This window comes from Mustela nivalis (genome assembly GCF_964662115.1).
Source record: "Mustela nivalis genome assembly, chromosome: 6".
Lineage (NCBI taxonomy): Eukaryota > Metazoa > Chordata > Mammalia > Carnivora > Mustelidae > Mustela > Mustela nivalis.
In genome coordinates this window covers 35,973,694-35,995,615 of record NC_139025.1, presented here as the reverse complement: position 1 = coordinate 35,995,615, position 21,922 = coordinate 35,973,694, and the positions used below count along the sequence as shown (strand labels likewise).

At 55.7% G+C, this 21,922-nt stretch overlaps 2 protein-coding genes across 12 annotated transcripts in view; one reads left to right on the top strand and one right to left on the bottom strand.

The window, feature by feature from the left end:
• Window positions 1–1,957, top strand: part of PLEKHG3 (pleckstrin homology and RhoGEF domain containing G3) — a 41,394-nt gene extending 39,437 nt beyond the window's left edge. For all 10 annotated transcript variants that reach the window (XM_082734140.1, XM_082734145.1, XM_082734144.1 and 7 more), the window contains one exon: window positions 557–1,957. In XM_082734140.1, coding sequence (XP_082590266.1) covers window positions 557–1,290 — 734 coding nt within the window. In that variant the 3' untranslated portion in view covers window positions 1,291–1,957. The remainder of the gene's footprint in view (window positions 1–556) is intronic.
• A 1,501-nt stretch (window positions 1,958–3,458) lies between these two features.
• SPTB (spectrin beta, erythrocytic) overlaps window positions 3,459–21,922 on the bottom strand; it is a 124,116-nt gene continuing 105,652 nt past the window's right edge. The window contains exons 28-37 of one of the 2 annotated variants that reach the window (XM_082734137.1): window positions 21,349–21,487; window positions 20,813–20,897; window positions 19,782–19,978; window positions 19,432–19,481; window positions 18,888–18,966; window positions 10,413–10,553; window positions 9,434–9,681; window positions 6,954–7,127; window positions 6,643–6,685; window positions 3,459–6,525 (exon numbers count right to left, since the gene is read on the bottom strand). In XM_082734137.1, coding sequence (XP_082590263.1) covers window positions 6,358–6,525; window positions 6,643–6,685; window positions 6,954–7,127; window positions 9,434–9,681; window positions 10,413–10,553; window positions 18,888–18,966; window positions 19,432–19,481; window positions 19,782–19,978; window positions 20,813–20,897; window positions 21,349–21,487 — 1,324 coding nt within the window. In that variant the 3' untranslated portion in view covers window positions 3,459–6,357. The remainder of the gene's footprint in view (window positions 6,526–6,642; window positions 6,686–6,953; window positions 7,128–9,433; window positions 9,682–10,412; window positions 10,554–18,887; window positions 18,967–19,431; window positions 19,482–19,781; window positions 19,979–20,812; window positions 20,898–21,348; window positions 21,488–21,922) is intronic. The other variant, XM_082734138.1, reaches the window with a different exon arrangement.

The window sequence follows — 21,922 nt, the reverse complement described above, 5'->3', positions numbered from 1 at the left end:
GCGGTTAGTCCAACACCCAAGGCCCAGCGTGTGGCCCTGGTTGAGCCTCCTCATGGCCCTCTTCGAGCCCTACTTGTGGAGCAGGGACCTTGGGAGGAAACATGGCCACAGGCCTTCTCTTCCGGGATAGTAAAGGTTCTTGTCTTTTCCTTTGACTCCTGACTCTGTTCACTAGCTTTTCTTCATTCTTCCCATTGCCCACCCCCTGCCTTTTTCTTTTTTTAAGATTTGATTATCTGACAGTACAAGCGGGGCAGAGGCAGTGGGAGAAGCAGGCTCCCCACTGAGCAGGGAGCCCAGTGCAGGACTCCATCCCAGGACCCTGGGATCTTGACCTGAGCCAAAGGCAGACGCTTAACCGTGGAGCCACCCAGGCACCCCCCCACCCATTGCCCTTTGATAAAGGGACTGTGGATGATGAATGATTTCTCTCCCCTCATAACCAAAACCCCAGGAAGCAGCCTTTCCTGGAGCACGAGCAGAAGGCAGTGCGGAGTCGTCGCTTGCCCTCTCCCGCCCCGCCCGGTCACTCAGTCCATTTACTCTCTCTTCATAGGTAAGAGAAAGCCGGTGCTGTCCCTCCTCAGCGATGAGCAGATGGTGGCCCAGGAGCACAGCCCGCCCAAGCCTGGCTCTCCTCGGCATTTCTCCTTCAGCCCCATTACTGCCAGCCCGAGGACCACCTCGCCTGGGGCCCGGCCTTCCTCTCGAAGCCCCCTCAGCCCCGTTGACACTGAGACCTTCACCTGGCCTGATGTCCGAGAGCTCTGCTCCAAGTATGCCTCCCATGACGAGGCATTCCAAGCCGAGGGTAGCCGGCCCCGCGGCCCGCCTGTCAACCGCAGCCGCTCAGCGCCTGAGAACATGCTGGAGCCCCCTCTGGCGGGCAGGGTGGGCCGCTGCTGCAGCGTGGGTGCCAGGAGGGGCCAGGGGGGCCCAGAGGGCGCCCAGCTTGAGCCTCCTGGGAGGTTGCCCCAAAGCAGGCCGGTTGGAGAGGAGACCCTGTATGTCACGGCGGACCTCACCCTGGAGAACAACCGGCGGGTGATTGTCATGGAGAAGGCGCCCCTGCCCTGCCCTGTTGGGGGACTGGAGGAGGGCAGTGGGCAGGGACCTCACACACCAGTAGCCACAGTGGGACAGGGCCTGGATTTCCAGGAGTCTGGAATTTCCAGGAGTCCAGAGTATTGGCAAAAGGAAGAGGGTCCCAGGGACCCAGCAGACCCAGGCCAGCAGGGCAGAGTGAGAAACCTGCGGAAGAAATTCCAGGCCTTGAACTCCGTAGGTTGACTCCGAGGGAGGAGCTGTGTGCAGCGGAGGGATGTGGAGGAACCTTGCTGGGCTTGCCCACAAGCCTGGGCTCCCTGGGCTCACATAAGCCCCTGAAAGAATGGGCTGATGTGCTCAACCAGTGCCTTCACCTGCTGGGAATGGCCCGGTGCTCCCCGGGGCTCGTGGTGACTTTCACAGGGCCAGCTGAGCCCTGCTACCCACCCAGGCCAGTGTGGCCACTTCCCTTGTATATAGTTCTTGTCTAGTAAGAAGCCAAATATTTAAGCTCTCCTCTTCCTGGGGGAATAAGCTGTGCTCCGGCCTCCAGTGTCGGGCTGACCACTGCCAGGCTGAGGAGCCTACCCAGGGGAACTGTGGAAGTGGCCTGGGGAGGCTTTGCTCTTTAGTTGTGCCTTTCTTAGGATCCAGGCAGGAACAAGACCCATAATTTATTGTTTCCCATTCTGTGGTGCAGTTGCGCACATGTCTGTGAGTGTGTGTTCTCTGGTTGTTGATTCCTTTCCTGTGAATAATGTAATGGACTCCGTTCAGGTACTTTTGTAGGTTGTCTTGCTGACCCTGTGGTTCTCGCTCATGTACATTGTCTTGCTGACCCTGTGGTTGTCGCTCATGTACATACATTTCATTATTTGCCAATGGTGCAATAACGCTGCTCACCAACCAACTTGTGTGTGTTCCTCACTGGGCCTCGGTGGGGGGTGAAGAGGTGGGGTGGGGTTGCTGACTGAGGCCACGGATGCCTCAGGGAGGCGGGCTGTGTGGTGGCTGCTGCCACATTCTCTCCTGCATCAGTCGTGCTTGTGACGCATAAGGCAGCAGGGTGCTTAGAGGGGAGGCTGGGGCAGCAGCGTGTGCGGGAAGGAACCTGATCTCTGCCTGCCCTGGCCTGGTGTCCTGCGGGGTGGGGAAATAGCATCGTGCTAGCCTTAAGCTCTGTTCCTCAGGGACCAATGTTGGCCTAAAAAAGGTGAAGAAATGAACATTTTTCTAATGGGCAGAAATTTCCAATGTCTGGTGCCTGTTCTCTCCCTCTCTAGTTCCCAGGAGACCTCATAGGAGACAAGGATTCTAAATTTGGAGCCTAGACCTGTCTTGCGGTGGCTTGCAACATCACATCAGGAGAGCAAATGCATTTTTTCTGGGGATGGAGCCTCCATTTTCATCCTATTTTCAAAGTGCCTTTTCTCAAAAGGACTGGGAGTGCCTGCCGATTTCTGATTGGGTTTTCTGCCCTTTCTCTGTGGTGGACCAGCCTTGTTTGGCCCTGTTTCTGTAGGCAAGTGTCCCACTGGTCTGCTGGGTCAGGGCTCTGTGAGCTTCTGATCTTGTAGGACAGACTCAACTTGAAGGCGGTTGTGCAGAGTCTGAAGAGGTCAGGGGGAGAGTGGAAGCCAGGGGAGGCCTCTCCTAGGCAGAAGCAGATGGGGCAGAGCTACCCGCTGTCCTGAATGTTCTGTGACCATTGCTACTGGTGCTGGGGATTGTTAACTCCTACCAGGCTTGGGGTTTGATGCTCAGGAGTCAGAAAAGTACTGAGGTGAGAGGACACCCAGGTTCTGGTCCCAGCCCTTCCATTAATTAGTTAGGTCACCTGAACTCTTGCTTTTTTTCCCTGATCTATGATTTGGAGAAAATGGATCATGCACTGCTTCTCAAACTCTCTGACTCAAAACTTTTCAGAGGGTAGGGCCTGGGAAGTTGTAGTGAATACTTTTCCCCAGGTGATCCTTAACCATGGTATGACTGGGAGCCTAGAACCAGCTCACTGGTTCTCACTCGCTCCCACTGAGAGTCGTCCGTGGAGCCTTTTGAAAAGGTTTCATCCACCTAGACCAAAAGAACCCCCCCTGCCCCCCTCCCTCGCCCAGATGAATCTTGGGCATGGCACCTCTAATTCCCATGTCCAGCGAAGGCCAAGAGCTCTGTGGGGAAGGGCTTGCTGCAGGCCCTCAAGGTGGTTGACTATATGAACGAGTGAGCTGCTGTCAGGGTCTCTGGTGAGGCACAGCAGCTGGGCCTGGGCACGAGACGCTTCGGGGACCAACCAGAGACTGGCTCTCCCTCTGTCTCCATGGTGGTCCCTCCCTGCCCTTGCTCACTCAACCACCATTCCTTGGCCCAATTCAGAGGGAAACAAAATCAGTCAAATAAGTAACAGAGAAAGATGGAGCATTATTGATTTATTAGAAAAACTAGTAAATGGGTTTTCTCTGGTTGGTGGAAGCACATTTGAGCAGGTGGAGGACAAGGCCCAGCTGGCCCCAGGGCCAGCACCAGATTGTGTGGTCTGTGCCCAACAGGGTTGCAGTCTTGTGGAGCTGCCTCCTCCCTTGTGTCCTCCCTGAGCTTGCTTGTCCAAGGGACCAGGCCGTATGGTCCTCTGGATCCTTGCCCGCTCCCGCTAAAGGGTGGCGAGCGAGATCCAGGACCAACCTTGGGAACCCTAGCTGCCCTCCAATAGGCAGGAAAGAGAAGTGGTGTGGTGGGGATGCTGAGCCTTCCACAAGCTTCCAGTTAGGGGTGCTAGTTTGTGGGGGCTGAGGGGATGCCTGGCGACCTTCCATACTGCCCTCCCCCCACCCTCAAGCAACCATGAGGGGCCAGGGGATGAAGGGGAAGGAGAGAAGGAAGGAGGACCACCTGACCATACCTAGAAGGAGCTTCCTCTAAGCTGCCCTGGGGAGGAAGCCTGTTATGCTGGTGTGGACTGGAGCGTGTCAACCTAGTTTGGGAATACTGCGAAAAGATTGCAAAGTAGAAAATGGAAGGAGGGGAAATCCCTTGCCAGGGGCACAGGAACTTCACCCCCTGTGGCACAATCTCCCCAAGCCGGCCTTCTGTAGCTTCAGGGCTGTTGGGTGAGTGTCTCGGGGCCTGCGTGATGGGGGAGGGGTGCCTGGGGAGCTGGCAAGAGCCAGTGGGTCACATGTGGCTGGCTGCCATTGCCCAGTCCGGGAGTCCTGGGGGACTGGTGGGATCCTCCCTCTTCCTTTGGGGCCCTTTCAGTCTTTGGGCTATGGGATTGCTTGCTGGAAATTTCTCACCTCAGTTGCTACTTTGGCACGCATGGAAGGAAGGGGGGGGCACCTTATCTCCCTAAAGACTGGCCCAGGGAAAGAATTGAGGAAGATGGTTGCCACTACCTGCTCTGCAGTAAGGAACGTGCTGTTTGCCTTGGAGCACGACATGCCCTCAGATGCTCCAGAGGCCTTCATTGCCAGGTGAGTGTAGTCACTGCACGGCCTCCTGCCTGTTTCCCCAGAGGGAGAAAGAGGCTGGTGAGTGGTATATACTAGCTTCTCTGTAGATGCTAAGAGGGATGTAGGGTTAGATGCATAGAGGCCAAGGGAAGACCCTGGCTACAAAGGTGAGACCCCCCACCCTGATCTGGGGATGTCAGGCTCCCATGGAGAACTTCCCTCCTGCTGTTCTTGTTTGAAGTTAGTTAGCTACCCTTTGGCAGGGTGGTTCTGATCTCTAAGCTTTGCCTACAAGAAGGGCTCCTAGGAAGGCCTAGTAACTCTGGGTGCCTAGCCCCGTGGTTGCAACCAGAACCTCACCCCCCCTTCCAGAGGAGCCCTCTCCGTGTGCCCGAGGCTCCTCATAGGGAAGGTGATAGAGTAGCAGCTGAGGCCCCAGGGACTTAGGGTCTCTTCAGGGGGAAACACTTGCTGCCCCTAGTTTGACTCCTCTTTTGGACCTAAACCCAGTGAAGATGCTGGGTTGGAGCTGTATTGCTTTCAGAGTGGTGGGGAGATCTTTGGGAACGAGTGCCCTCTTTCCCCCAGAGGTTGGACCTTCACAGCATGGGGAAGGCGGTGGGGGGGGGGAGCCTCTCCCTGGGGAAATCGTGCACAGGGCTCCTTTCAGCTGGGCTTGGGGAAGGGGGTGTTAGATGTTTGGTGGCCTTTATACCCATATGACTTGATAAGGACCTCAGGAGAAGCTGAGCAAGGCGTGCTGTACCTTCATGGCCCAGCCCCCGGCATTTGTCGTAGTTTCCCAGCGGTGGTGTGACATGGGTGGTAGTACCCAGCTTATGGTTCCGTTTGCCGCCCAGGGTGATAGGTCACGAACTTCACTGTCTGTTCAGCCAGTACCCTCAGATGGTACCAGCTACAGCCAGGACATTGAGCCTTTGGCTTTGGGCTGCTTCACTGCAGATGCTGGCTATCCATCTTCAGTCTGGGGAACTGTACTGTCCCTAAGGGACCCTGGGTCTGAGTTGGACAGTGCTGGTTTGCCTGGGAGTTGGGGAGGATCCCAGAGTGGAGAGGCAGAGCCTTGGGCAATGTCAAGGTCTGAGAGAACCAGCTTGAGAACTCTTGCTCCCTTCTACCGCCTGTGGTGGTATCAGAGGGCCCCGGAGGCAGGGGAGGCCCTTACATTTAGGACCCACCAACCTTGGTAGTGCCCCTCCCCCACTTTTTTTTTTTTTTTTTTTTTTTTTTGGTGAGAGCAAGAAGGTGGAAGGGATATGGTGGCCCCTGAGGTATGAGTCCCAGTTCCAAGGAAGCCCCGTGGGAAAGGCCCCTTGTGTCTCTGGGGTCCCCAGCAGCCCCTCGGCTAGAGCTAGTGCCCTGGGTGCCTACCTGAAGCTCCTTCCTCATGCCCTGAAGGGGCAGCTCAGGCATTTCCCTTGTTCTCTTCCATTTCCCTGGCCGTGACCAAATGGGAGGCAGCCCCAAGCAAGGCCTGCTTTGGAGTGGACAGCATCTGAGGAACCTCCTCTGTCTTTTCCAGTTTTTGTGGGGCTTGAGGGCCAGAGGGCCCTCCGTCGGGAGGAGGGGGGCAGGCAGGAGAGGAGCGCGGGCGCCTGGGACCGTTTCCCGCCCCAGGGGCTCCTGGCCCTGGGCGGGAGCCTGGGCTGCACGGGAGCAGAGGCGGGTAGGAGCCGGTGGAGACGGGCATCGCAGCGCAGCGGGCCCCTGGCCGCCGGCCGTGGTCGCGGTTGGAACAGGCAGGCGCAGGCAGGGGGCAGGGGAGGACTGGGCCCGGGCTGAGGCCGCGGGCGCCCCGCCAGTCCCTACACGGCCCGGTCCTGCCGGCGGGGCGCCAGAGAGGCTACTTCTTTTTGGGGAAGAAGCTGAATCTCTTCTCCTTGTCTTTCTTGCCAAGGCTGGTATCGGGGCCGGTGACGGAGGGCAGGGGCAAGCTCTGTGCCTTGATGCGGATGCTCTGGGACTCGTTGATGGCGGTGCTCACGCCCTGCAGCCAGGACAGCATCTCCTCCTGCAAGGCGGGAGGGCTGTGGGCCACCAGGGAGGGGCAAGCCCCAAGACTGCTGGTGGGAGAGGGACCCCTGCTCCTTGGGCAGCAGGGGTCTGGGCGAGGCCACCGTGCACTTACCTCGTCCTTGCCGTGGAAGAGCCACTCACTGCCATTGCTCAGCCTAGGACAAAAGAGGGTTTCCTGCTAGGTGGCCACCTCTGCCTGGAGAGGAGCCAGAATCCGGAGCCTCCCCAGGACCAGAACCCTCACAGGCAGCACAGCAACCTGCTGAGAGAGGTGAACACCTGCACTCTAAGCTAAGCCTCTTTGGTTTGAAAAATTCCTGAGGGGCAACTTAGACGAGGAGCTGGTTGCCCCCAGGCTGCCGTCCAGCTGCTGCCGCCAAACTGAGCTGCCACGGAAGGGGCCCTGGGCGGGAGGGGCCTCACCGCAGCTTGAAGACATGCTTCTTCTTCTTGTAGTTGGCCGCGATCTCACAGATGGCGTGTCTCAGGGCCAGGGGTTCCTCCCCGTGGTAGGGCACCCCCAGTGCCAGGTTCTTGGCGTCCTTGTAGAAGGTCAGCTCGCTGTTCCGGAGCACGCAGTACAGGTTGTTCCACGACCTGTGGAGATGCCGGCCGGCCGGTCACGCACGTCTAGGTGCGACACCCCGTAAGCAATTATTACAGCTTTGCCTTTTTTTTTTTTTTTTTTTTTAATGATACCATTTTTGCCCCAATAAATATTAACACATTTTACAGTTAGAAAAGGAAATGGAAATCATCTGTAATTCCACTACTGAAAGTTAGCTATTGTCAACATTTTATGTATTTTCTTCTAGTCTTTCTATTGACATTTTCTTCTATTCACATGTTTCATGAAAATGGGTTATAGTGTATATTCAGTTTCATAGCCTGCTTTTAAGATTAACACTAAATCAGGGCACCTGGGTAGCTCAGTCGGTTGAGCATCCAACTCTTGGTTTTGGCTCACGTCATGATCTTAGGGTCCTGAGATGGAGCCCTGTGCTGGGCTCCGTGCCCGGGGGCGTCTGCTGGAGATTCTGTCCCTTTCCTTCTGCCCACCCCCCACTCATGCCCACTTGCTCTCTAAAATAAACCTAAAAAAATGATTAACAACAATATATCATGAATATTTTCACATATCTTTCAAATCTTTCCTAAAAACAATTTTAGGAATTAATTTTAGGAAATAATAGGGTATCCCATTCTATATATAATCCCTTTATTGGCGGGTCCTATAATTACTGGAAATTTAAACAGTGCAGTTTAAACAGCAATGTGATAAACATTCATGCATAAATCTTTGCTATAACTTGGGTCTTACCTTGAGGTACATTTCTTTCCAATTTTAGTATATGTGCTGCCAAAGCGAGCACTTGAGGTACATTTCTAAGAGTGGGATTAGTGAGTCTAGGACCAGCACTGTAACCTTAACTTTCAAAGCCCTTTGCACCCATGAGCATATGTGAGTCTCACCACAGAACTGAAGGGAGCAGAGCAGCATTTTGTTCTGGTTATTTTTCATTTTATTGAGATCTGTGTGGTATACTATACAAGCACTTCTTAAAGAAACATGTTTGTGCAAATCAAGACTCCGCCGATGTTTGGTGACAAGCTTATAAGCTTACTGGTAGGCAGACCTGAGCTCCTTGACCGACTAATGGGAAACTCAGTACCTATTCACACTTCACAGGAATGAATGCTGGGGAACAGGGCAACAGTCAGCTTTTCCTCCTCCCCTTGGAGGGCAGGAAAGTGGAGAGCTTGTTGGGCTCATAGGGAGGAAAGACTGCAAGTTCAAAGAGAGAACTTGACCTGTGCTGGACAGGCAGGCTATAGAGCCTTTTCATGGGGCCTAGGTTTCTGACATGCAAAGATCCTCCAGGAAAGCTCCGATCTTGCCTGCAGCAGTCCTGCTTTGAGCTTGGACTCCCAAGTAAAGCAGTTGCTGAGAAGGAGCTGGGTCCTGGAGTAAAATACTGCCTCAGACAAATGACTTCTCTGAAATTCTGTTTCTCCATCTGGGAAATAGAAACCTTGGTTGGTATCACAGGGTGGTTGTGAAGATGGTATCAGTCCGAACGATGCCTTGCACATCGTACGTGCTCAGTAAATGCTAGTTTCCCCTTTTCTAGTGGGCTCTGTATAAATAATAAAGTTCTTCAGGGTGCTTGGGCCCCCAAATTCATTTTTGGGACATGCTTTAGCATGGTCCACCCTGCTCCCAGCCCAGGCTCTGTATCCTGCCACTTGCCTTCAACCTCCTGATGCTGCCCTGTGTCCCCACAACCCTGGAACGCTGCCGGGGCCTTGGGTAGCAGCAGCCCTGAACCGACTGAACTCAAGGACATAACTGCCTCAGGGCCAGGAAAGGATGTGGCCTTCGAATGAGTTCCTCAGGGTCACAGAGTTGCTGCAGGACAGCACTGGGAGGGACCCCCGGAAGGCATGTATGCCAGCTCCATTCTGCTCTCCTGTTCTACAGCTGGGGAAACGGGCCCAGATTGGTTAAAAAGTGGGCCTTGGTCAAGGATATGTTGTTACTGCCAAGACCTACCTACCTCTTACCAAGCTTTGGGATAAGAAGAACGGCTAGTGTTCACTGAGGACCTACTCTGTGCTAGGCCTGGGCCTGGGATCTGTACCGGAGGTATGGTCTCCTCCTCATCCTCATTTTCCAAATGGGGAAACAAAGGCTGAGTCACTTGTACAAGGGCATAGGATTTGAACTCAGGACTTTCCCCATCATGCCAAGTAGCTCCTGGGCTGACCCAAAGGGAGCTCTCCGATCAGAGGCAGAAGGCCCCCTTTCCCCTACAAATGCCCATGTTGCCGAGGCTCTGTAAGGGGAGAGGTCCCTGGGAGGCGCCCACACCTCCCCCCCAGGCGGCCCCTCCCGCACACACCTGTTGGATGCCTTCTTGTTGGGTCCCTCCAGGTCATGCTTGCGTCCCAGGTAGCCCTCCATCTGCACGCTGTACCCGTGGTCCCGCTGGGCTGGCAGCGTTGTAGGCTCATCACCCTCACTCAGAGGCGTGTCTAGGACCTTAAAGAGAGGCTCGGTGGCGGGCCTCTCATCCCCACTGGATTTCTCCTGCGGCCCCGGAAGGAGTGGTGGCTGTAGGTCCTGAGGCCACTGGCTCTCTTCTTCCCCCTGCTCAGGGGCATATGGGAGGAGCACACCTTGCTAGGGGTTCAGACCCAGGGGTGGCTACTTGGCAGGACTGGGAAGGCTGAGCCCCCCATCCCCCAGCCTCCTCCTTTTCTGGCCTTCCCTTGACCTGTGGGGCCCCCTGGTCTGCTCCCATAGGCTCTTCCCATGCCTCTAGCTCCATCCCCACTCCTCCCCACCAACACTGATGGAGCTGCTTAGAGTCAGCTGAGGGGCCCGGGTGATGGTTTCAATGCTGGAGCTTTCCAATGCTGCCCCGGCCCCTCCAGCTGAGTCAAACGTCTGGCAAGATTTCCTATGAAGGGTTGTGCTGCTAACACAGATGTGAGAAACATCTAGTATGATGTTGAATGGGGACTCTGCTGGTACTTGCTTGTATCTAAGTCCCCAAAGCCAAGGGGACAGGCCCTAAGTTTCCCCTGCCACCTTATGGAGAACCTAGGTCCCCCCGGGTCACCGCTCAGGGGTAACTGCTCCTGCCCCCTCAGTGGACTGGGGTTGGCTGGAGTAGGGCAGTGGCTCCCAACCCCGGCTGCCTTCTACCGTGGCCTCAGGAGCTTTCACAGAACAGGCACCAGAGTGGGGGCAGCACGGTGGTAGTTCTGAGTAAGCTTTTCACACTCTCTAATGAGCAGATGGTGTTGAGAATCCCCACAAGAAGGAGTCCCTGCTGGGCTGGGGGGAGGGCAGGTGGGGAGTACTGTGGCTTTTACCTCCCTGCACTTCCCTGGGGGGCATGGGGTGTTCCGGCCCCTGCCCAGCCCAGTGAGGGGCCTCCACTGGAGGCAGATGTCCACAAGAAGGGGAGCGGACCTGGTCCCATCTGCAGAGGCCTTTGTGGCCTGCCTTTGTGCCTATGGGAGAAGAGGGCGGGACAGATAGGAGCAGCAGGGGCTGCCAGCCCCCCACCACCGCCAGGTGGAGCACAAACGGGGGAGTCTTCTGTGTGCCAAATGAGCACCAAGGAAGGGAGCCTTGCACAAGCCAGCTCGTCAGAGCCCTGTCTCCAGGCCTGACTGCTGGAGACCTTAGAGCACCAGGTGGGAAGGGTTTTTCTTGCAGATCGTTGAGCTGGCCACGTCTGGATGGCTGAAGGACCAAGGCCATCAGCCCAGGAGTACTAGGGCTGCCCCAGGCAGGAGACCAGGTTCCCTTTGCTACTCCCTGCTGCTTGCCCCACAACTGAAGGTGGAGCCTGGAGAAGCCAAAGAAGGGCAGAGACCCTGTGCTCCCCATTGTGTGTCCTTCAGACCAGAACTCAAACCTGAAATAGAGAAATGGAGGATGGGAGAAAGTGGACACAACATCGGATAGTGGATTGCAGCTTTAAACAGAAACACACTGGGTAGACTCTTCAACAGCTGAAAGTGACCGAGGACTGCCCGAGATGGTATTAAAGCAATGAAGGAGAGGCTTAATGCTGATGTCTGACACCACGGCTGGGAGAAAGGTTTGTATGCCATCAAATTAGGACTGCCCAATACACAGTTTTAAGTTGGGGTTCCAGTAAGATCTTCTTTAAAGAAAGGATAATGGGACTGAAAAGTTTGAAGACCACTAACCTAGTCCAATACCTTTAATCTATGAGGAAATCTATGCTCAGAGAGGTTAAGTGACTTACCCAAGGCCACACAGCTAGTAAGTATCAGAAGTGATTGAGAGCATGCGCTCCAGAATTCAAGTAGGCAAGGGTTTTTGTTTTTGTTTTTGTTTTTTAAAATTGCATCTTTAGGTCTTTCATCTTTTCCTGTCTTAGAGCCGCATGAGAGCTGTGGCTGGCTGACACTCATCTTAACTCATCCGTAGTACTTGTAGCTTCAAATGTCTGCAGTGAGCTAGCACTGGCTGGCCACAAGGATCTAGAGGACCCAAAGCTCTGTCCGGATCATCCTCTAGCAGTGGGGGAAGGGCAGGATTGGCAGGGATGAGACTGGGAGCCTGGGTTTGGGCTTCTGTGGACTCCATCACGCTGCCTTTCTGACTGGGTGTAAAACTTGGTGGGGGGTGGGTTATTAATGCGGAAAGTGAAGCCTCTTTCATCCCCCACCTCTCCATCTGGCTGTACTGCTCCTAGTCATGGGCCAGAGCTTTCCCTGCACCTGCAGGGGCTTGAGGGGGGGGGGGTCAGAGAAGACCCTCGTGCCTCTCTCGCTCAGCCTCTGCTCTCTGCAGACTGGTTTTACTGGGGACTGTGCCCACATATTCTCCCCGTGCTGCCATTCTCCTTCCTTTCTGGAACTGTCCTCTGAAAATAAAGGTAGATTTTTCCAGGACTGCCGACTTCAACTTAACCTTCCTTCTACTTCCTCCTGAGTGCCAGACCGCCACTCCCTAGCAGGGGCATTCAGAGGCCAATGGCCTGCAAGGTCACAAGTGAAATAGCCAGGTCATGGGATTGTTTTAGAATATGGGGTTTTCCAACGTCTGCAAAGGTTTCTTCTGTGCTCTTGACTGTGTGGAGACAACTTAAAAGCCACTCTGTCCCTCTGTCCTGAAGGCCAAGGCCTGAGCAAGAGCCCAGCATGAAGGAGAGAGGAGTGTTTGGCCGAGCTGCTCTTTGGGGCTAAGGGAGGAGCCTCGGATGAGAAAGATGGGGCAGAAGGGTCTTTGGCCAGAAGGATCTAACTTTCCCAGCCCCCTTTCTAAAAGAAAGCTGGGGGAGGGGTTGGAGGTTGGGGGGGCATGTTCCTGCTGCCCCTGGAACTGTGCCATGCTCCGATATGAAGAGTCTGCCTCGCCCTACAAGGGAGGGATGGGTGGGGAGCAGAACAGGAGGAAGGGTGGCTGGGTGAGGAGTGGGGCCCAGAGCTGGCTACTCGTGTGGCTGTAGAGACAGGCAGTTTCTGCTAAAAGGCCCTTGGAGAGGGGAGATGATCTAAGACTCCCTCCTGTCCTCTGTCCTATAAGGTAGGAGGCCCACTGCTTTCGCCCCTCGCCCCCGAGGACGGAGCACAGATTTCACCCACACTGCTGAGGGTGCCTCGCCGGGGGATGCCACTTGGGGTGGCTAAAGGAGGGGACTGGAGGAAATTCTTGGTGGCAGGCTGCAGCAGCTGCGCAGTCTAGACAGTAAATGGGAGTGACTGCCTGTGGGAGAACAGCCCGGGTTGGGGGGCTGGAATCAGGGACGTGGAGCCAGGTTCTCCCGTTTGGGAAACAGGTGGCTGAAGTGGGGGCATCTGAGAGGAGGTGTGTGTGTGTTGGCTGCTGGGATCGTGAGGAGGGTAGAGGACAGGCAGCACTGCCTGTGGTTTGGGGACATCAGCGGAAGAAAAGGCACAGACAGGAGAGGCTTTTAGGATCTCACAGGACTGTAGTCAAGCAGGGAGAGGCCTCTCAGTTCCTGATGGGCAGGGGATGGCCACCTCTTTTCAGAGTCTTGTAAGCTTGACTTTTTAGGGTCCTGCCTTGCTAGGAAGCTGGCCTGGGCAGGCGAAGTATACAGAGGACCACAAAGGAGGTTCAAGAAGTGGGAGAAAGATGGGTACATTTCTGCTCTGGACTAAAGGAGCTGAAGGTGTACTTCCACGCCCAGCCAGCTGGTGGTGCAGAAGACAGCACAGAGATGGCCAACTTTCCAGCTCCCATGAGAAAAATCACCTGGCCTGGGACCACGGGGTGTTTTGGAGGTTCTAGAAGATGCTCAGTGAACTCAAGATGTATTAACAAGCAAGGTAACACAAGTGAGGGAGCTTCTCTCTAAAGGAGATGCTAACAAGCAAGAACCAGGCCATGAGGGTGTCCCCCCCCCACCCCCGCTGAAGACACCATTCTACCTTGTCATGTGCTGGTCTTGCATCTGATCTCACAGCGAGGACTGAGCCTGGAATGCATACTTGGGCAGATCAAGGGGGAGGCGCTGGGGGAGGGGGTTGGTTTGGGAGGGCTCTGGCAATGGATGTTAGAATTCATATGGAGAAGGCTTCTTTTAAGAGACGGAAGACTGCAGTATGGGACAGAAGAAAATGAAGGGAAAAATAAAGGCTGATACTCTCCTAGATGCCAGAAGTTCTACCTATATTATCTCTCCCAATACTCACACCTATGAGGCGTATCATCACCACCCCTATTTTATAGATTCTGGAAAGGGGGGTCAGGGGGGATGAGTAACTTGCTCAGCCACAGATCTAGTGAATGGAAAGTCAAGGTCCCAAACTCTGCATTCTTCCTACAGAATCCTGCTGCACGAGGGGCAGGAACTACTGCTCCAGAGGAGGGCACCTACGTGATGCAGTTCTTGATCAAAATGGGCCGAGCCCGCTGATGTGGGATGAGTCAGAGAAGACCTTTAGGGGCCGGAAGAGGGGCTTGGGGCCACAGAAGACCTATGGCTGGATGCCTGAGGCAATCAAAGCAAGGCTATGAAACGAGGTGAGAGAAGCCGGCCACTTCTACAGACAAGAATTGCATGCTCCCCCTTGTGTCTGACGTCTGGGCGCTCGTCCTCTGGGAAAGAGGCAGGAAGGACTGTGGGCAGGCGGGCTGGGAAGACAGTTCAGAAGACAGTTGTTTACAAGGAAAGAAATGCTTTGTTGAGTTGAAAGAAGAAATGAAGAGATGGCAACTCAGGGTGAGCAGAGACAAATGCCTACAGAGAGAAGCCGGCAGGAGCGGCTGGGGGGCAGCTGTCACGAGAGGTGGGATGAGGGGGCAGAATGGCTCCACATGGGACCCCAGGGGCCAGCCATCCACCTGAGATGACAACTGGCCCAGCAGGGAAGATGATGAGGGTGGAGGAAGGCACCAGGTGAAGTGAGGAGAAAGGAGAGGGAGTGTTCGGGGTCCCCGCAGACAGGGATGGGGAGACCTGGGCCACTGCCACCATGAGTGGGAGGAGAAGGAGGCTTCCTTGGGAGTGGTCTTCATCATTCCTGCCAGCAGTGTGGGCTCTTCTGGTCCCTCTGCCCTCGAGAAGCTGGTGGCCGCTCCATCCCATGGTGACTCTGAGCCAGTTACTCAGAAAGATTAATGATGCCCACTCCCCCATCCAGCTCCGATGCCCAGTGGTTAAACTGGCAGCTTCAAGCCCCATTTCTGAGATGCCTCCAGTGTTAACTGGGTTCCGTCCCAAGTCCATCAGTATCTGGGATGCTCTGAAACACAGCTTGGAAGAAAGAATTTAGGGGTGGCCTTTGGAGCAGCCCAGCCGGGAGGGTTATGTGTGGCCACAGCACAGAGAGCTGGACACACCCAGCAGCAGACACAGGTCCAGAAGGAGCCCGGAGTGGCAGGGCGCAGGGCCAGACTGCAGGCAAACCTCAGTCTCGCCACCACTGATTCAGGCATCTGGGGGAGACAGGGCCACTCCCAGATTTGGGGAAAACAGGTCCTCTCCAGGCCCCTTCTGCTCCTTATGAACAAATGGGATTCGCCTGGGCTGACAAACGCCTGAAGCATCAACTCTGTTGGGCCTCACGGGGCGGGGAGGAAAGATGGGGAAAGCTTGCTCGGGCATGAAGAAACACAGCTGCTCCACACACACCCACGTCCCTTCCATCCAAGGAAGCAGAGCCCAGCCTCTGGCCTCGGAGTAAAGCTTCAGGCTGCTCGCCAGGGAGGCTGCTCAGAGGGGAGCTGCCCAGCCTGCCAAAAGGGCGACAGTGGCCAGAGCCAGCCAGGCATGGTCTGAAAGGTATCCTGGCTGTGACCCAGAGTCCGCTCGGCACCAGGCACACGCCCCTCACATCTGCAAGTGCCGGTCATTTCCCTGAAGCCACGGTGACCTCTGAGACCTTGAAAGGGAGGGGCGCGGGGCCTAGGCAGCCCGACTGCCCGCCCTCCTCCCGGATGAGCCGCCCAGCCCTCCCTGGGGCACCAGCAGCGGGCAGTCTGGGAAGGGTGCGCTGAGAGTGCCGTCTGTGGGCTGTGCGTGGTCAGAGCTCTCCCTGGGCAGCGGACGAAGGGGCCCGAGAGCAACAGTACCCAGCAGTCGCTCGCTCGAGTACCCTCACGTGTCACCCCGTGACTCTGAGGACTGACTCGTTGCTCTTGTGGTCACAGCCCCTAGGAACACCAGTCCCTTTCAGGGATGTCCCTTCCATGGTCACAGCTGCCCCACTGGGAGAGTTCCTCATGCAGGCCCCAATTTCCATCCCAAAGCCAAGAAACATGCAGTGTGCAGCAGACATCCAAGCCCTGTCGGGGACCCTTAAGTCCGGAGTGACTTGGACCCACTGTGAAACCGTCTGTCTGCTGTGAAATCAACCACGTGTCACCACAGATACTAGACCAGGGACTCTCAGGCTCCCAGGCTCTGGAAGACGAGGGTGCTTAACAAGACTCCCCAGCCCCTTCTAGAGCCACACCCTGAATGAAGGGGAGAAACCCAAGGCAGGGGGATTAGGGTGACGGTGCCCCAGGCACTAAGAGGAAGGGGGATGGCTCAGCTTGCTGCCAGGCACCCATCCAGCACCCTGGGGCCATCTTCAGAGCACAGACCCCCCCCACCAGAGCTGAGGCTCAACCCTGCCTCTCTTCACCAAATGAGGACGAAGGCAAATCCCCCAGCCCTTGACCTCCGTGCCCTCTCCAGCCTCACACCAACTAGCACCTGACAAGTGAACAGGCTCCTCAGAACTAAGGATGAGACCAGAAGAGAGAGGGGAAACCTACCTCTCCCAGCCTCTCCTTTATTTTGGTACATTTTTGACACACAGGAATGTTCTAGACTTTCTGTAATCCCCAAGAGAGGGCTTTATAAAGGTGAGGGGACCCAGGAGGATTAGGCGGTCTGTCTAAAATCATGCAGGACGTCTCCTCCAGAATTAGGGACTGGAACCCAAAGTCCTGACTTCCACTCCAGAAGTTTTAGCTTTCGTGATACCTTGTTTTTTCTGCGTGGCCGCATACATACTTACACACTTACCTGTATGAATGCTTTTTTTTTTTTTTTTTAACCAGAACATGCTCTAATGTGGAAAGGGAGTGAGGGAGGCAATTCATTGTATGGTGAGGTGCTTGAGGAAAAGACAGGTGGAGTGGCACGCCCGCAGCCGGGAGAGGGAGGGCTGAGCTGGGGCCAGCAGGCTGCTCCCCACCCCCACCGTGCTGTGTAGCCGGCTAGGCAGGGGTGCAGGTGCCTGGCCCACTCCCATCTGCTCCCCCAAGCAGGAAGCCAGCATGCACTAGTGACAGGTTTCACAGAAAGCAACACCACATGGTTCTATTCTACAGGGTGCCCACACCAGACCACACATAGGGGACAACAGGAGAGCCACCGTGCCCCAGGCCAGGCCAGAGAGAAGGGGCAGCGCACTGCCAGCCTTTCCCAGGAGAAGCCTGTGGTTTCTGTAAAGGTGTCCCAGGCTCATGGGACCCATTTTCCTCTCTTCTCAGGTCAAAGACCAATTGCAGATCCTCATAAAGCCCAGCAAAGGGCTCAGAAATGAGAAGTGGCAGGGAATTTGTTTCCATGAGGCCTCAGGCCTGGTGTTCCCTGGATTTGCCATCTGGTTTCTTCCTGTACCAAACACAGGTATTTTCCCCTCTGGCGCAGTGGCCGGCTCTCTGGGAAGGGTCTCAAATGTAGGCTCATTCCCTCCTTCCAGAGATACTCAGGTCCAAGCAGATTTTATTTCCCCAAACCCAGTGACATTCAGGGGCTGGACAGAGGCAGCTCTGATGCACACATAATTCCATTTGCACAGACGTACACGACACAAACCACGGAGTCGCACAGGTAGTCACAAAGGAGCCCGCAGACCCAGGAAGCCACTGCACGGAGACACACAGGGATGGACAGCCGAAGCACGGGCGGTGTGTGACAGTCCCAGTCCCAGCCCCAGCGTCCACTGTTCCTGCCAGCCCCCAGAGTTCTTGCTCCTTCCAGGAGGGGCTGTCTCTGGGAAAAAGGGGCTGGGATGAAGTCCACCAGAGACCCCACATGCGGTGATGGCGCTTCAGAGGGCACTTCTGGGAGAGGCCCTCCATCGGGAGCCCAGGAATGCCCTCTGCTGGACATGACGGGCCGGTGCAGCTCAGAAAGGGAGGCCTCTGGCCAGGCTGGAGGCCACAGAGGGTGCTCGGCGTGGGAGGGGGTGTGTGTGACTCTCAGAAGTGTGAGAAGAGCTGAGATACAGACCTGATGGGGATTCTGCACGGGAAATACGCATTGTAGGTGCATTTTTCTGGGGGTGGCTGGTGTATCAGAGATTTCCACCTAGAATACCAATCTCCCTAAAAGTTCAGGCAAGCTCCAGCAGGCAGCTGGACAGGTGGGGCGCATGCACTGGTGAGCCATGCAAGGCACATGCTGAAGTCTCGTCTTCTTAGCTGCTCCCCAGAGCATTTCTCCAAAATTGGGGTTATAGCCTCAGGCTCCCTGCACGGACACCCTGGGTCTTTTCAGCTAATGGATCTATTCCTTCCGAAGCCATGTGCCCCACACCTTTGGCAGCTGGTCTATCTTGGACCCTCCCAACACTTCCATCAGTCAAGACTCTGCGGCACCCTCCTTTTCTACAAGGTTGGGGGACTGGCCCTGTGACGCAGAAGCCCTCGGGCTCTCTTTTGCTCCAGCAGGGCTCCCTGACGTCTGTTCCTGCTTCAGAGCCAGCTCTACATCCAAACCCACCCATAGGCATTAGGCCGGGGGCGGGGGGAGCAAAGGGGGGGAGGCTCAGGGTAGGAAGGAGGGATCTGCCGGAGGGTTGGGTGTCCCCCCTTCACTGTCCTGAATGCCCACGGCTGGGGCAGGTGAGGTCAGATGGTCTGTGGATATGTGAGTGTGTGTGTGTGTGTGTGTGTGTGAATGTGTGTATGTGAATGTGTGTATGTGTGTGTGTGTGAATGTGTGTGTAGGGCATGCTGGGTTAAAGACGGAGTAAGACGGAACATGGGAGAATGATGGGATGGTATAGAAAAATAAACCTTCCCTGGATCAACTCTTTCTCCCAATGTAGATAGTGATGTATTTGTACAATAAAATGTATTAGACTAGATAAAATCAAACTAAAAAGAGTCATGTCAGTGGGCTGGCATGTCAGTGTCTTTGGGTTGAAGGAAGGAGGGCAATTATTCTAGAAATTAAGAAAACCTAAGTGAAAAGGAAGACTGATGTGGAAGAGGAGTCTGGAAGCATGGGTGGTACAGCCTGTCCTCGCGTTCTGCCCTGGCCGAGCCTAGTAGGGATGGGAGGGCTCCGGCAGCAAGGACTCCCAGGAACCAGACAAATAGGACAGGAAACTGACCGGGGACGTTCTCTCGGTGGCTGCGCGATGCGGACCTCGGGGAGCCTCCCCTGCTGTCTCCCCTTCTTCCTCTTGAGGCCTGTGGAAGACCCAGCCCCTCTTTAGAAACTGCCTCCCCGAAGCCAGTGTGTGGCTTCCTGCTCTTCCCACCAGGAGCCTGTCCGCTCTCGCCTGGTCCCGGCCTCCCAGCAACAGGCTCTCAGCAAGGAACTGCTTAATTGGAAACACTATGGCAGACTCTTCAGAAATGGACACAGTTGAAGGCAGAATGGCCTCTGGAGCATGTGTTCAGTGGCTCCCAGAGCAGGGAGCCGTTTCTGCCTGCACCAGGCCTTCAGACTACCCGTGATTTGGGGGAAACACAAGCTCCTCTAGGCCTTTAGCCTGCAGACACCCCAGACTTCTCTGGCTAGTGGTCTAGGTGTGAGAGGAATTATTAAGACATCCGGGGGTCTGTTTCTGATGAAAAGCACCTTCCCTCTCCCTTCCCACCCATCCTCCTTGGCAGAACGCTCCTGCTCAATCCGCCTGGCCCTCCACTTACCCACTCTCCTCTTCAGGTCTGTCTGGGGTCTGGCGTTCTTTTAGCTCAAGCTAAGGGGAAGAAAAGACCCAGGGTATCAGAGTAGCCACAGAGAAGAGGCTCTCACTGCTTGACAGCCTTCCCTAAACACAGCTCCCCACGCACCTGGTGTTTGTTCTTTTAGAAATTACCGCCTTTATCTTTTGCATTCGGAAGTGCTTTCTACGTCTCCTATTTCCTTCCCACTCTGCCCCTCGCCAAGCCTTGTATACTGTCCGCGTGTGCCTAATAACAGGCTCAGAGTTCGACTCGAGTTCCCCCCTCCTCTGAGGTGTGGCTGCGGGGCCTCCCAGTACGCGTTCCCAGCTCACCGTGGTGGGCTTCTCCAGGGCGGCAAAGCGCTCTGCCCAGCTGGCCGTGGACTTCTCAAAAGCCTCATGCCTCCTGATAAGCTTCTCCACACCATCCACCGTGTGTCCAAAGTCCCGGCTGGCCAGGTAGGGCTCCTGGGCGATCAGCCACGCTTCGGCCACAGAGGCGTCCCTCGAGAACTGGCACACTTCCAGTACTGCAACGGGGAACAAGCCACAGACCCACCCACATGGCCCAAGAAGGGCCTGTTAGCACTCAGCAGTGAGCTGCTCCACAGACGAGGAGCTGGTGGCCAGGCAGGAGGCCCTCACAGGGGTCCCTGAACCATGGGGACACCCTGCTCAGTGGTGACCTACTGCCTGAGACCACTCGATTCCATGCCACATGGGGGAGGGTTTCCTCATCTCCAATCCATAGTTATATTGGAAAAACACATGAAATAGAACAAACTCTGTTGGAAAAAAATGTAGCTTAGAATCCCCTTTTGACAAGCAGCCTTTTGCCCTACACGCTTGCTTCCCAGTCCTTGGCTGCCTCCCATAATTGTGCTCAAGCAGCCGCGGGGCTGTCAGGCCTTCCTGGCTTGCGTGCAGCTCCCTCCTGAGTGGTAGGACTTTTTCCCTTTCCTCGGTCTCCAGCTGCAGAGGACAGAGCTCTGTGTCTGACATGCCTCAGATCCAGCAGTGGGAGGTGCTAGAGCCTTAACCTGACCCCTCCCCCCGGCTTCAGGGACAGCAGCCTGGCACATGGTGGTGGTGTCCTCCCGGCAGAAGCTGAGCCACTCATGTTCTGCCTGGACCCAGGCGGGGCCGAGGGCAAGCAGGGAGAGGGCATGCGGGCTGGTTGGAGGTGGGCAGCCAGCAGCGTGTCTATGCGGCTCCTCTGTGTGGACCCCCGAGGCCCTTGGCTCCAGAACCTTGCTTATGGGTGGCATTCTGGGTTCTCCTCTCTAGGAGGTAAAAATCACTCCTGCCCCGCCCCCACCTCAGCAGGAGTCTGCCCCCCTCCCCCAAGTTCTGGGTGTACTCACGCATGCGGAGCTGTTCCTGGCGGTCCTCCCACTTCGCATCCATCTCCTTCCTCCTGGATAGCACCTGCTTCAGTTTCTCACTAATCTGTGGGAAGGAAGGGAGAACAGCTCAGGCTTTTAGTAAACCTTCCCCTTGTCTGAGGTGGTGTGCAAATGCGTCCTGCAAAGCATGCTGAGTTTGGTCACAAGGACCTCACTTCAAGTCCTGGCCCTGCCACTAGCCAGCTGTGCTACCTTGGGCAAGTGACTTAACCTCTCTGAGGCACGTGTGCCTCTCCTAGGAAATGGGTCTTGCCAACGCCACAGCATGCACACATGTGGGTGGCTAGGTGGGCTATGAGCCCGCTCTCCTCTACTAAGCTGCCAGCCTTGGCTGGGGCCGATGGGGCCCCAATCCCTGGGCCTGCACACAGCTCTGACACTCCACGAGTGAGAGAGTCTCCTCAGAGAACCCATGGCCCACAGCTCCCTCCCAGGAAACTGTCCAGCCCAGCGAGAATGCAGGCAAGGCTCCTCTTCACCCACTGTCCTCTCACCTCCTCCGAGGCCTGGTGCTGCCTCTCCAGCAGGGACTCCCCCAGCTCTAGGCAGGCGCTAAAGTTCTTGCTCCGGGTGTCGATCTCTGCCTTGATGCCCTGGTGATACTTCATGAGCAGTTCCACTGAGGAGACATCCCTGGGGGATGAAGGGGGGGGTCAAGGGTCAGGGAGGGAGTTTGAGGAAGAAGGAAACTCTGGGTGACTCTGGCCTGCCTGATGTCAAGTCTAGACCACAGAGGGCCGCCTTCCACATGCCTGGGACTCTGACCCCACTTCCTCCTCTCTCTCTGGCCAGCCAGGGAGTCCTCTGCCAGCCTAGCCCCAGGGGGAACATTGATGCCCTAGTGTCTTTCGCTGGTCAGCTGGCAGGGGATGAGTCAGGGGTTTGGGGACCCCAGAAGGAGCCTGGGAATATTATTTGAGAATAAAAAGGAATGAGGTTCTGATCCTCGCTATAACATGGATGAACCTTAAAAGGTTTGTACTAAGTGAAACGAGCTAGTCCCAAAGGACCACGTACTGGAAGAGTCCCCTTCTAGGACAAATCTAGGACAGGCAAATCTAGAGAAAT